At 37.0% G+C, this 13994-nt stretch overlaps 1 protein-coding gene across 1 annotated transcript in view; it reads right to left on the minus strand.

Annotated features, from left to right (window-relative positions):
- Positions 1 to 676: 676 nt before the first annotated feature.
- Positions 677 to 13994, minus strand: part of LOC108677966 (cytoplasmic dynein 1 intermediate chain-like) — a 22996-nt gene continuing 9678 nt past the window's right edge. The window contains exons 3-5 of the mRNA XM_047882119.1: positions 8085 to 8099; positions 1656 to 1758; positions 677 to 708 (exon numbers count right to left, since the gene is read on the minus strand). Of these exons, the coding sequence (XP_047738075.1) occupies positions 677 to 708; positions 1656 to 1758; positions 8085 to 8099 (150 nt within the window). The remainder of the gene's footprint in view (positions 709 to 1655; positions 1759 to 8084; positions 8100 to 13994) is intronic.

Below are 13994 nucleotides of genomic sequence, written 5' to 3' on the forward strand. Positions count from 1 at the left end.
CGCCGTATCAGACGAGACAGACGACAGCGATGATAGAACCTCTGAAAATATTATACATATCTTTACTTTTAATGCATTGTTTTTCCATCACAGTTTATAGATTTCATGTTTGTACTGCATAATAGCCACGTAAAAAGACTTGTGTTATTTTATTTATAACAGTTCCTTCTAACTTCCATCCATGTGAAAAAAAATTAAATTTTTGAACGTGCAGTAGCTCGAAATGTTGCAACACGAATACCGTCACCGGCCCTCAACATACACGGATGTAGACACCAGGAAATTTTATGAATAAATTAATACGGAACTGCGACCAAGACGGAATTTAGCCTTTTGCGTTTACAATCTATTTGCTTGTAACAAAAAAATTTAAGTGCATATGATAAGTGATGCTATGTCGTTAAGCAGGCACAGGTATAATAATTTTCACATCCGTACTAAAAAATAACCAGTAACATGTATTTGTAATAGCACTATGATTAATGGACCAGTTAAAGCCGTATAAGCGAACATGGACCCGAAATAGCTCGATTGAATATCACGACTATGTGATAGAAAATAACCAACTTTTTATAATCCTAGAGAACCCATCAAGATATCCATAAAATGATGTTCTTTAAAGATCATCCCCATATTAAATGTCATTTTTAAGCCTTTATTCGATCTCATGTTAAACTCAAACTTTAATGCCGTATTTGATGACAGCAGCTGAAAACGGAGAAACAACAAAAAAACTCGTAGTATGAAGTAACAAACATAAAATAAAACGAAGTATTGTGATCTGGGTTGATTAGTCGGCGGCAAAGAGACACTCAGCCAGCTCACCGCACAAAGTTTTAATCCATGTTCAATTCAATGGAAAAAGTTATAGAGTTGAGTTAGTTAGATCTTTCAGTATACGAAAGGTAACGATCATGAACGATTATTTATGTTACTTCAGAGAGAGCTTTGCAAACTCCACATGCAAAAAAAATCTAATTTCACACTTCCGACTGTCACCAAGACTGAAATTGAAATAAATTCGCTTTTGCGTTCCACAATTTTTGAACGAAGTCTCCAAACGAATTAAAGAAAGAGAGCAAAACTGACAATTAGAAGGAATGCAGGCTTTTGCATCATCACGAAAAAATCGTTAGGAGGGAACATCAAAAACCACCTGGTATTTTCGAAGCAACTGTGTGACCTGCAACAAAGAAATTCGTCAAGCACGAAACACCAATTATATATGCACTTACAACAGAGAAAACGTTGCTTTATTTTTCTGAAAATTGTGCATGATTTAGAAGCGGCAGAGCATAAATGCAGCTACGACACATACAATTCAGCCTCGTGAATTTACATTTACTTTAATATCGATAAATGTAAAAAATCTCGGCCAGCTGTTACCTTCATCAGCACATTAGATTATAAGATTATGAAAATTCTCCCACCAATCAGTAGTGTAGTTCCCCCACCAATTTCGTACTCAATACATTTAAAAATATTAAATTTTCCAATGCCGTAATGATACAATTTATAAAAAACCGCGCCAAAATAAGAGTGATTACAACGGTTCTATATAGAGCTAATTTATTCATTAGATGACACTAATGTATGCATCAGATATACTAACATATCACCAGAGACAAGATTCTACATCTAATAGAAATAGGTACTGCAGCTTATAAATAATGTAATATCAAGAGATGACAAGATTTTGTCCAGGTCTTGCTGGCTCTCCCTGCCCGGCGCGGTGAGACCACGCGCGCTGTCGCTGGCCTGGGCACATGGAAATCTCTTACAAAAGTCGTATCATGTACACATGTAGTTATGCTCAGCGAGAAAATTAGGATTTCTCAGCGACATGCTTTCTGTATTCATGCATCATGAAGTCCTGATAGCTTAAATGATGAATATTGAAAATTTGAGTTTTTTTAATTGTAATTCACCATACATAAAAACAAACATAACTGAGTTAAAGCAATCAAAGTTTATATCGTAATTTTCGAAAAAGCAAAACAATAGAGTGAGACGTGCATAGGAAAAACAATATTACTTGACATGTATACATCAGACCCACATGCAGGGTGGAAAAAGACGAAGTCGAGTGATCGAATGAAGAACGCGCATAGGGTGAAAAAGACCCAAATTATCGTAAAGTTGATAATACGACTTTTTGTTCATCGAATAGATTATGAATCGGATAGTGTAATTCATTTGCAATTTCTTTATATATTTATTCGAAAACAGGTGCTGTATCTGTACTGTTAATGTGGTGCTCTGCACACATGCATCACACACTTGAACATCAGCGTTCGATATCCTGAGCAAAGGAATGAGCGGGAACGGCACACACATACGGTGTATATATAAGCTGAGAGCTCAGCAAGAATTTTGAAAATTTTGAAAAGAAAAGTGCCTGTAAGAATTTTCAATTATGGAAGGCATCCGCAAGACAACAATGAATTTTCAATAATAATCTTGATAAAACCGCTCGTAAGGTGAGCTACCATCACAAAACAATAAGCATAAGTTAAGACCAATTACTATATAATATGGAAGAGTCAAAAGAGTTTTGAACAAAATATTAATTTATATCATCGGTCATCGATTGGTACAGACCAATTAGAACTACCGATCAATTAGCTACCGGTCAGCAATGAGGCAGTAGAGGATGATAATAGTAAAGTTGATATAGTATAGTATAATATATATTGTTAATATAGTATGATAATAGTAAAGTTGATATAGTATAGTACAGTATAATATATATAGTTAATATAGTATGATAATTTAGTATAGTTAAACCTTCAACCTCACGACGTTGAGATCGAGAAAACGCACTTGTAACCCCATTCAAGTAAATTCAAAGAACGTTGAATCGAGTTTCACGGAATTCTATTATACGAATTCAATGTAAACGTATTACCTACTAATGATATGATTTCTTGACTACCTTCCTGAGCTCCCGTTGCTGAGCGCGCATTTCTCTGGCAGCTCGCATACTCTTAAGCTTTGCAAGCTTGTTTTCTTTCTCCTTCTTCCACTGCAGTGTAATGGCAGCAAGCCGTGAAGGAGGTGGGGACCTGAGTAGAGCAGCATACAAGGGAAGTCCATCCCCACACTCATGCACCATAGTGCTACCGCCTCCTGAACACTGACGTTCTTCAACACTGCACTGCTGTGCTGCGTAGTCAGTTGCGCGAACTGGGGCGGCAGAGTCGCACGTCGAGAGGTTTCGAAATGCCGTCGTCACAGGGAGTATAGACGGTGTTGCAGATGTATGGGCCGGTTCTGTCATTGCGGTGAAGAGTTAAGAGGAGTTCTGTGTCTTCTCTGTGTCATGATGTGCTCGATAATTGATACTTAGGATGCTAGTTACAAATATAGCAACGGCCGGTCACTGATGAAGCTTAGTGAAGTATGAAGCTTAGTGAAGTTACTGAAGACATTGACGCACCGTGCACTTTAGACTCGTGTATCACAGTTAAATCACAGTGTCAGGTTAAAAGCGAGCACCAAGACAATCAATATGCCTAATAAGTAGATAAAAGGACTTCGATACACACTAAAATAAAATCAAAATAACTTAGTAAATCTTTGATTTTGATCAATGTGAATAATTCGAGGTAGTCTGCCTGCCTGCATCTTCTAATACGAAACAAAACAACCAGCATTTTGATCAGCAAAGACCTTACTTCTGGCCAAGATCGTTAACAAAGTTTCAGTACGTGGCAATAAAACAAACATGTGCATATTTCGACAGTGAGAAATTATGTAGATAACTACTATCTATAGAAGAGATGACATTAGAAGCAGAAAAAAACAGCACGAATAAGAACGCAACGAAGAAGACTCGAAGCAAAAATGATCACTCGCTTTTCAAGGTAAAATCAAGATCAAAACGGCAAGTTCACAAGTTCCAAATAACGAACGGTAGCAAAAAGTCATCAAAATATAGAAACACACACCGGTCTATCACATTAGGCACACAAGTGTGTGATCATTTCAGTGCTCACTGGAACGTGACTAGACACAGAACACGTGTAGCTGAGTCACCGATACTGGGCTGAACTAGCAGCAGTGCGAGCAAGACTAAGCCTGTTAGTCGCATGCAGCGCCAACAGTGGCTCTAAGAACTTTCGCACACACCAACAAGATAACGACGCTCTAGATAACAAGCGATTGTGCAGTTACTTGTAATTATTATGCGCATTACAAAGTACCACCTAGCAATGAATTGGGCAGGTTAATTAGGCGACACACGCTATTCTTGAAGAAATTCATTATCTTTTTAGCGCAATTTCTCATTTATAGAAAAAGGGCGCTATTATGCTCGCCATGTCCGTCTGTCTGTCTATCCGTCTGTGTCTTTACGTTTTCGTCGACGAGAAAATGCGCTCTCTGACTCTCTGTCACTCACTGCAGTGAGTACAGACTACAGAGTTATATTTTTTTCTTCATACAGCATTTACAGCATACCTCCTTCAGCACTGGCGTGCATGACTAAGGCAAACGCACCATCAAGGTCAAGGTCGAACATACTGGTACTTCATTTGCACGGCATCACGCAATAGAAGCGATCGAACAGGCTGTTTAGTCGAGAAATTTTAAAATCCAAACCAACTAACAGCGACTCCAGCAACAACATTGCAAAGGAAACAAACGTTGGTGGCTAGTATGATTTTGACGACCAGCAACTAGTGTAGCGCCAAGCAGGACGGAACTACTCAACATCGACACTATAAAGCGCTGTGGTGCTCTAGCTCAGCTGCACTCGGTTCTACTGCACTACACTTCCTCTCTTTATTGCTCTTAGATTTAAGTTGCCTCATCACATATATACCGCAATAACTAATATTTATTAAAGACGTTCTCATTGTAAGCCGAAATGTTCACAATTGGTAACCTGACGTTGAAGTTTAATTATTCCGTTTATTCGTAATTTCATATAGCTAGTTCGCTAAGTTAATGGATCACATCTTTCAACTGATTAAACCGTAATTAAATGTGAGTTTTAACTTCCAGTTCCGGCCACGATTATCCAAACGTGCATTTTCAACTTCCGGCCACGAACTTCAACCGAGATGAAATAAAAACGTCCTGTGAGGGCTGCGTGCACACCGCAAACCACGAAACAAAGGCATGCTTACCAGTGCTTCCATCAACAACTGCATTTCGCTCAATAGAATTGAATTACGTCACGAGAACAAAAGTACATTTTCGGACTTTACATCCAATTTCTCCTGTGTTACAGGGAATAGTAAGGAAGCAGAGCGGTAGCAGGAAGTGGGGACTAGACACAACACATGTCGACCAGGTCAGAGCTAAAAACAATCTCCACCCTACAGACTCACGACTTCTAACATCAACTATTTGCCTCACTTCCTCCGTCTGAATCGTGACCACTTTAATCGTTTAGTATTTCATTTTCTTCAAGGAAAAGCGACCAAAACGAGAGTCCAGATGAGAAACAACATCATCACGGTGAGAAGTAACGGTTATGTGCCGCAAAGTCATGCTGAAGAGCTGCGCACCAGCATGCCCTCACACCATCACCGCCTGACAACAACTGCCAGGTTAAAACTTAAAATGCTGATAGTCTCGTCAGTCGTCACTCTTGTGTCTTTTCGTCTAAACTCTAGTCATCTCTCCCTTGAGAACCTATAAAATGGTTCATAAAAATGAAGTATGCTCGAATGCTTACCGTTACTTGTAAGCATGAAACTTACAAGTAACGTGAGTTAAGAGTTAAGTCTCACATTACAATGATTATGTGAGATTTTGAAAATCTCACATAAAAGTTGCACACATGTGTTGGCTTAAAAACGTGATTGACAGAATTTGCATATCTCATTATAAAAAAAATGGCAGTCATTTCCACAAACAAATATTATGAACAATCTATTTTTAACATTCAAGGTTGTTGCTATGAAGCAATTGTTGGCCGGAAGCGCAGCCTTTTACAGAGGCCATCACTATAAAACCTCCATTGCGTGAAATTAATAAAAAACATTATAAATAAAAAAACATAATTATTACACAGTTCTATCCACGAGCAACAGCGAGCGACATGTTCAGTTTAAGATTCAGATCAAAACACAAAGAACTAGGCACGTATAGAAAGAACGTTCTAGGGAGCATATTTCCACGAAACCCTGAAAAAGAACATTGATAATAAAGCCTTTAGCGAACCAAACTAGCTACGCACGACTGTCGCTTACAATGACCGCAACGCCGCGACGCCGGTTCCGAGAGTGACAAGTACGTGACCGCATCTTACACTCAGAAAAATCTAAATAATTTTGTCAAATAGTTAAGCACTTCTTTCTCTTGTGTGGGACATCCTGACCCAGCTTTGCCCGGCGACAAGACGTATCAGTGCTACGCGAAGAAAGTGTCACACTCTGACAATAATTGTTCTTCTTTTTCTTTATTTTCTATTAATGAAATTTTTTTCGGAGTATAGTGTTTCAGAGCGTTGTACGAAATGTACTTGCATAGCAAAATATATGAGCGCACACAATTTGACAATGATTTGGCTCGTACCCTATAACAATCTAATTTCAAAATGACAGCTAAGGATTCTGGAAGTGAAGCCGTCGCACAAAGAATAGTTGGATGCTTTGCAATATAATTCCCTTTAACAAAAACGCGCTGCAATGATACTGATGAGATTAGGCATTTTAAGAAAAACTCTCAAAAGAACATTGTATTCGTGTCCAACACTGACAGAATGCAACATTACTTTATCTGTTCATTATAACAAAGGGAAGAAGTCCTAAAAATCTATTGAAGATTACAATTTGTGAGTAATGATGAGCATTGAGAGTGAATGAGTCCAGTAACAAACGGCGGGTGGAGATTCTGCAATATAAAAAAAACACCCTTGATCTAGAGATAGCCACCCTTGCAAGCAGTAGTGCTTAATTGTTCTAGTGTTCAAGATAAAATAAGAACAAAGAAAGAGTAATTGAGAAGCATCATACAAGGCATTAAAAGTTTCCATGACTTTGTAATTCTATGTATTACTCTCAGTGCCTTATGACAATTTTAAATCTATGCTAGTGATGAGGGTGAGAATGACAACTCTAACTTGACACAAGCATGTTATTGGGTAAATAATAATAATAAATAATAATACTAATATAATAATAATTAATTGCTCCGTATTTTGAGCTAAGTCAGTTGCATAGCATAACATTTAGAACAGCAAGCCCATACTGACAACAGCTTTAAGGGAAGCCATAGGGAAGCAGTTATAACGCCAAATGAACCTATTCATGAACTCCCCACACAAACAAGCACTCAACATTTTCAACAGGACACCCACAATGTGTGCAACTTTTTATTTAAATAAAATTTTCAGGGAATTTAACTCTTGTCAGACTGCATCACACCGACAATGATTAAACAATGAAAATTGTGAGGAACTGGATAACTAGACAAGCATGCAAATACAAATGCCCAAACTTCAACAATAAAGCATAAAGGGAAAAATATTGACATTATTGTCAAGTTTAATCAACATGCTTCACTTAATTTGAAACCAAGCACTAATTATGAATGCAGAAAATTCTTGTGCGTATAAGTAAAAAGTTTTGCAATAAAACAGTAGTTTAAATGAAAAAAATTCACAAGTCAAATAGGCAATTATAAACATTTTTGTTTGGTTACTGACACTTGTTGAGATTCATCAAAACTATCATCAATCATCAGTTGTGAATGGTTTGTACCATTTTAAACATGAAGTGCAACAGAATTGCACCATTGAGAATAATAATAGTCACTGAATTGCATGTAAAGCTTAAACTAAGAAAATTATTATGTCTAAAAATCTTTATATAATGCAAGGCAGAAATCACCTTTGATGACAAATGAGAAGGACCTTAGGTTGAATGTACTCCTAAAGAAAAATTCAATGCATCAATAAATGCAAAAAGCACATCAGCATTGAAATAATGAAAAAAAATAACAATGATTCTAACAGTTCAACTTGCACTCTTCATTAACATGGGAGTAAAAACAAAACAACATCTTGACAACAACTAGTTGAATTCTCACAGAATTGTAAGAAAATACATGCAGAAGTTGTTTGTACATACCCGGCCCATGAGCTTCTAAAGAAGAAAAAACACGCTTGAAATTACTCTTGTTAGAAAATGCAAGTTAAGCCAATTAAGGCATGCTGCCTATGTACAACTTCAGTAAAATTTGAAATTCATGACCAGAATACAGAAAAATCACACACTACAGAACCCCATATACAAGGGAAATTTCTTAAACATAACAATTCAAACCCCAGTATGGAATTTACATACAGGGTGTACCAGAATTAACTGACCCTTTTAATTTGTTAATAAATAAAAATTAAGAACGTTATGAAGTTGAAACTTGTTTTATTTAAAAGAAGAACATTTTTATGGTAATATTGTATCATAGTTACATCATTATCCTGTATAGCTTGCTAAATTTGTGTTTAATTATCAAGCCTTAAATTTTCATCATGATTCGCTACAGCAAAGAAGAAAGAACAAAAATTATCGCTACAGTCAATAACGATGTCAATAACAGAAGTTCAACGTGATTACAGGATCCATTTCAAAACAAGGATCCTTCAAAAAACACATTTAAATATCTTTATCGAAAATTTGCGGATATCAAAAATTTGCACTCTCGTCAGAAACACTAATGAAGGTTATGAAAGCAACGAAGAGAAGAGCCCTATTTTGTCAAAACAATTGTGGTGGGCATTTAAAAGATATTATATTTAAAAACTAGGATACAATATTACCATAAAAATGTTCTTCTTTTAAATAAAACAAGTTTCAACTTCAAAACGTTCTTGGTTTTTTATTTATTAACAAATTAAAAGGGTCAGTTAATTCTGGTACACCCTGTACATGCAGTAAGTTGCTATAATTGCCACTGTTTTGAGGCTTGAACAACCATATCTGCAGATATTTTTATCCAGTAGATACCATCACACGGGTTAATAAAGGACAGGCAACGTAAATCGGGACAGTTGTCCCACATTTTGTAGAAATGTTGTAGCAGCTAAACTAATCAAAATATTGCAAAACTAAAAGTAGTGGCATAAAGTTCAAAATTTTCCAATCTATGTAGCATAAAGCAAGTTACAAAATTTAAGAAATCATACATTTCCTATAGTCAGATGGGGTAAGACGGGATCACAGCCTTCATGGGGTAAGAAAGGACTGGCCTATGGCATGCATAGTGCATACTGATTGCACTGAGTTCAATTTGATATAAGAATCTGTTAGAACAACTATTTCCTGTCATTTCAGTGTGTTTCAACAATGTACCGTACTGCAAATAATGAATTCTAGGCAATTTTTTTAAAACCTATGTGGAGATAGGTCAAAAAATAGTTAACCTCATTTGGGAAATAAACTTTGACTAATAACCAGAACTTTGTCCATACCAGACTTTCATACCAGTTACCCTAACTGCCTGATGTGCATTCTAAAATGGGGTAAAAAAGACTGGACATGGGGTAAGATGGGACCACCAAATGGTTCAGTTTCATCCCACAAGTGGCCCTGTCTTACCCCCAAATGGAATGGTCCTATCTTGCCTCATAGAATAAAGTTATTCAACAGACATATATAGGGAGTATTAAAAAAAATTTTATCTGCTGCTCAAATTAACAAATTTTTATGTTCATAAAGTAACTTTGTGGAGGCCAAAACAAGGCTCATATACGCATGCAGTGTTACTCATCACCTTCCTTTCCACAGGAATAAAGAGCTATACATTTTAAACAACAACAAACAAAAGAATACAATAACAAAGTGAAACAATAACAAATGACTCATCTAGCATTTCTAGCTGGACCTGGGACAGCAGAAGGCAGAAGGCATTGAATATGTGCTGTTTGGCCCGGTATGCCCAAATTTCATAGATAAAATTTTTCAGTTTCCTGATGTAGAGGCAACAGCCCTTCTTCAAAAAATCAAAGAAAAAAGGTTGCACCAAGATTAGACCAACAGCCATGGACTTGGTAATGGACTGACTGAAGGACTTGGTAAAGAAATACATATATTTATGGTGACAGACAAAGGCCTGCATTAAATTATAATAAACTGTAAGCACCATTTTTTTATTTAAAAAGCTTAATTTCTTTGTGGTATCATAATTTAATATGTTTCTAGATGAATAATATTAAATATCAAGTCCTTAATTCGATTAAAAACCTAGAAATCATGAAGTTAGAGGCTGGTCCTGTCTTACCCCAACACGGTCCCATCTTACCCCAGCGGGGTAAGATGGGACCAGCCCACTTTTTTGGCTTTGTACAAAAAAGGGTTCAATATTCAAAAAGTCTAAGGTGGGGATAGAAGTCCATTGCACCAACATACCATTTGGTATGTTCAAGGTTTTTCATTTATCCATAGTATAGGTGCTACATGCTTGTTAGTGATTTTGGTCCTGTCTCCTCCATCTAACTATATACAATACCTCTAAAAAAGTGTGTAAAGTGAGATTTTGGAAACGTAGGTACCTCTGCTAAGGTCTGTAATAAAAAAAATATTTGCTGTATCAAAAAATTTTACTCACATAAAAGTTGCACACAGGTGTTGGCTTAAAAACGTGATTGACAGAATTTGCATATCTCATCATAAAAAAAATGGCAGTCATTTCCACAAGACAGGGTAATAAGGGATATCCCCCAGCCTGGGGTAATAAGGGACACCCCTAAAAACGCATTTACAGTAGAACCATGATAAGCAAAGGCTCCAGTTAACAAAAAAATCAATTGACTACAACAAATTTGATTCTATTGTTCTATTCACCTCACTCGGCAAAAAAAATCACTTGACAAAAAATGAATGCATCATCAGTCATCACAAAACTGTGCACAGAATGTCAGATAGAATTGTGCACTGGGCATCATAAAATGAAAAGAAATTAACCTAAACTATGATTTTTGTCTCCAAAAAATATGATGGTTTTCACTAGAATATTCCTTTCTGTTTCAGGTATGTTTTTATGATTGTTTTTTGTTATAGTGAATTCACTTGACCCAATTAAAATGGTGTGAAATTACAAGCCATCCTGTAACTTACAGATACAGTAAAGTGCTATATGGCTACTGATATGAAGCTTACAGTGGACAAGGTCATTGTAAATGCTCAATGGCATGTTCAGGATATGGTGATATCGCATCAATAATACGGTAATGTATGAATATGGCAATATCATATCAATAAAGGAAAAACAAGTAAAAATCACAGAAAATGTCATTTATTCTACCTCTACATCTGTCTCTTATACACATCTAGATGTGTATAAGAGACAGGTGTAATGCATTGATTTACCGCAACGTTACTAAGGACAGGTGAAATGCATTCTGGCGCCCGTGGTCCGCCCCGTGATGTTTCCATACAAGCATTTGGGAAGTTGCCTTCTGCTGTCAAGCCTGACATCTTCATAAGTGGTTCCATCACTGTCTCTTATACACATCTAGATGTGTATAAGAGACAGCTGCAGAGCTGCACACAACTTTTCTCCTTGCTATCTGCCGGGTAACTGAAGATATACAAGTTTGAACCTATCGCCCGTACGGCATTCGGGCCAAATCAGCAATCGCGGCCAACGTGTTAACCAACTCAGCCAGTTGCTAGAACAATGGATAAATTTTCATTAATTCTGCAGGATGTGTACATTATATATGAATGATAATTAAATTCTGTACAGAATTGCATTGACGCAAACTGCAAAGGAAGCTCAGAGCAGGAAGTTAGAGATTGTTTCAGCTGAATGCCAAAATGTGCAATGTCCTAACCAGACAGCTAGCAGGAACTTTGTAAAGGGCCTTCTAGACGCTCAATATTATTGCGCAATATGGTTTGCACAATATATTGATGGCAGCTCCTAGATGCTCAATATTATTGTTCAATATTTTGGGTTGTGCAATATTACTGAGCATGTAGGGGCCATATTGATGGGTTGCGCAATATATTGTGCAATTACGCCCCTAGACGTGCAACCGTACTGCACAAAAAGTGCCAGCCAGACTTTCATGTAGCCAACATGTTGAACGATAAACTCCAATACCGAGCATATGTCACAACGAATCTTGTGGACTGTGAGGACTTGCAGGCGGGAATAGTCACGAGTGGATCGTGGAGGGAAGTTGTCAATGAGATAACACCACTCCAGCCAAACATCACATCCAGAAATGCAATTAACAAAGCTTAATTAGTTAGAGACAACAATTCAAATTCCTTCAATAATGAAGGCCAAGTTTCATGGCAATGGAAAATAGCAGGCCCAAGTGTTTCAACAAATAATTAAATTGAAAACAATAATTGTCTCCAGTAAGTTCAAATTATGTAGGAAATAAATTTATGTTGAAAATTATGATATACAAAGCTTTGGGAGAGAACTAATAAATTAAACAACTTACAGGATGATTACTGGTTTCATTATAATCCTCGTCCTGAATATCCTTATAATCCTCCTGGACGTCCATTGTGCTTACTGCCGCAGTAAGCGTTTCTTGACTCACAAGGAACCTCATCTCCTCAAAATATCAGAGGGAAGGTTCTACGTCCTGTGCACCCGCGCCACTCCTCTCGGCATCACAAATCCGTTTTCTTTTCTAAAATTGGTGCGGAGACAATTTGTTTTTCTTTACCACATCTTGCTTCTCAGCCTGATGGAATCTTTCCCTGTGCTTCTCAGTCAGTATATATACATTGTACTGTTCAAGCTTCTTAGCATGATTCGCGTAGTCTTGGCATGTGACATCCCATAGAGCTGGGAGACCCCGATATACCTTGATGAATTCCAGCATAAATTCTTTATCAGCTTTCCTAACATCTGCCATGATGTAAACCACGTTGCTAAAATGACGTGTAGATATGCGTCAAACTGCTCCATACGACCACTGGGGACACACTGACAAAACATCACGCAATATAGCCCCTACACGGCACAATATCTTCCAGTTTGCGCAATATATTTTCAAGATTCCGAAAATCACGCAATATATTGCGCAGCCCGTCAATATCGCCCCTAGACGGTCAATAATATTGTGCAAATCTAAATATTGCGCAATAATATTGTGCGTCTAGAGGCTGCTTAAGCAAAAGTGACAATCAAAATTGCATCAGCTGAATGCTGAAATGAGCAAGGGTCAAAGCAGCCAGCTAACTATAATACCCGGAGCAGTGTGAAATTCTAGGAATATAAAATTAACCAGTACACATAGCATATTGGAAAGCAGGACCTAAAAGCTTGGAAAGGAGAAATTTTTTCACTTCCATTCCATTGTATACATTTCTATTGATGATATCCCTTTCCAGCTGTGATTTGGTTGATTGGATTGTTATGTCATTCCCTTTCCAGCTGTAATTGGTTGGTAGGATTGTGATTTCATCCTTTCCAGCTATGATTGGTTGTGCCCAAATATGGAAATGTATACTGATTAACTCAATGCTTAAACTAATTCAACTTAATCAGTACAAACAAAGGGCCTAAAAAATTCTCAAAATATCCACTATATAAAAGAAAAATATCAATCAAACAAGAGACAACTAAACAATTCTATAGAAAATCAGAGGTACTACACATTACACAATTGAAACAGTTTATCCACTCTTGATCTTCCTTCTCCTTTATAGTCAGTCTGAGTCACCTGGCAGAGCGCCGTATCAAAGGAAAGTTTTCCACCTTAGGTGGAAAGCTTTTCCATAAGTGAACTTCCATTCCAAGAATTCCACACTGACCTGGAATGCCAACTGTGCTGTTCCTAACTGAAAATTATGCATAAACCAGCTGTGAATAGGAAAAATAAAACACTGAATTTGGTCAATTTTACCCATTTTTACATCTTTTTCCCACTTTTTTCAGTAAAAAATACGAATAACAGCCTATATTCCTCAGCGGATTTTGATAAATCACTTGTAAAATTATCATTATTAGGTACCTTTAATTTTCAGAAATTTCTGCAGAATATTCCTGATTATGGTCTCTTATACACATCT

This window comes from Hyalella azteca, unplaced genomic scaffold, assembly GCF_000764305.2.
Source record: "Hyalella azteca isolate HAZT.00-mixed unplaced genomic scaffold, Hazt_2.0.2 contig9706, whole genome shotgun sequence".
Taxonomy (NCBI): domain Eukaryota; kingdom Metazoa; phylum Arthropoda; class Malacostraca; order Amphipoda; family Hyalellidae; genus Hyalella; species Hyalella azteca.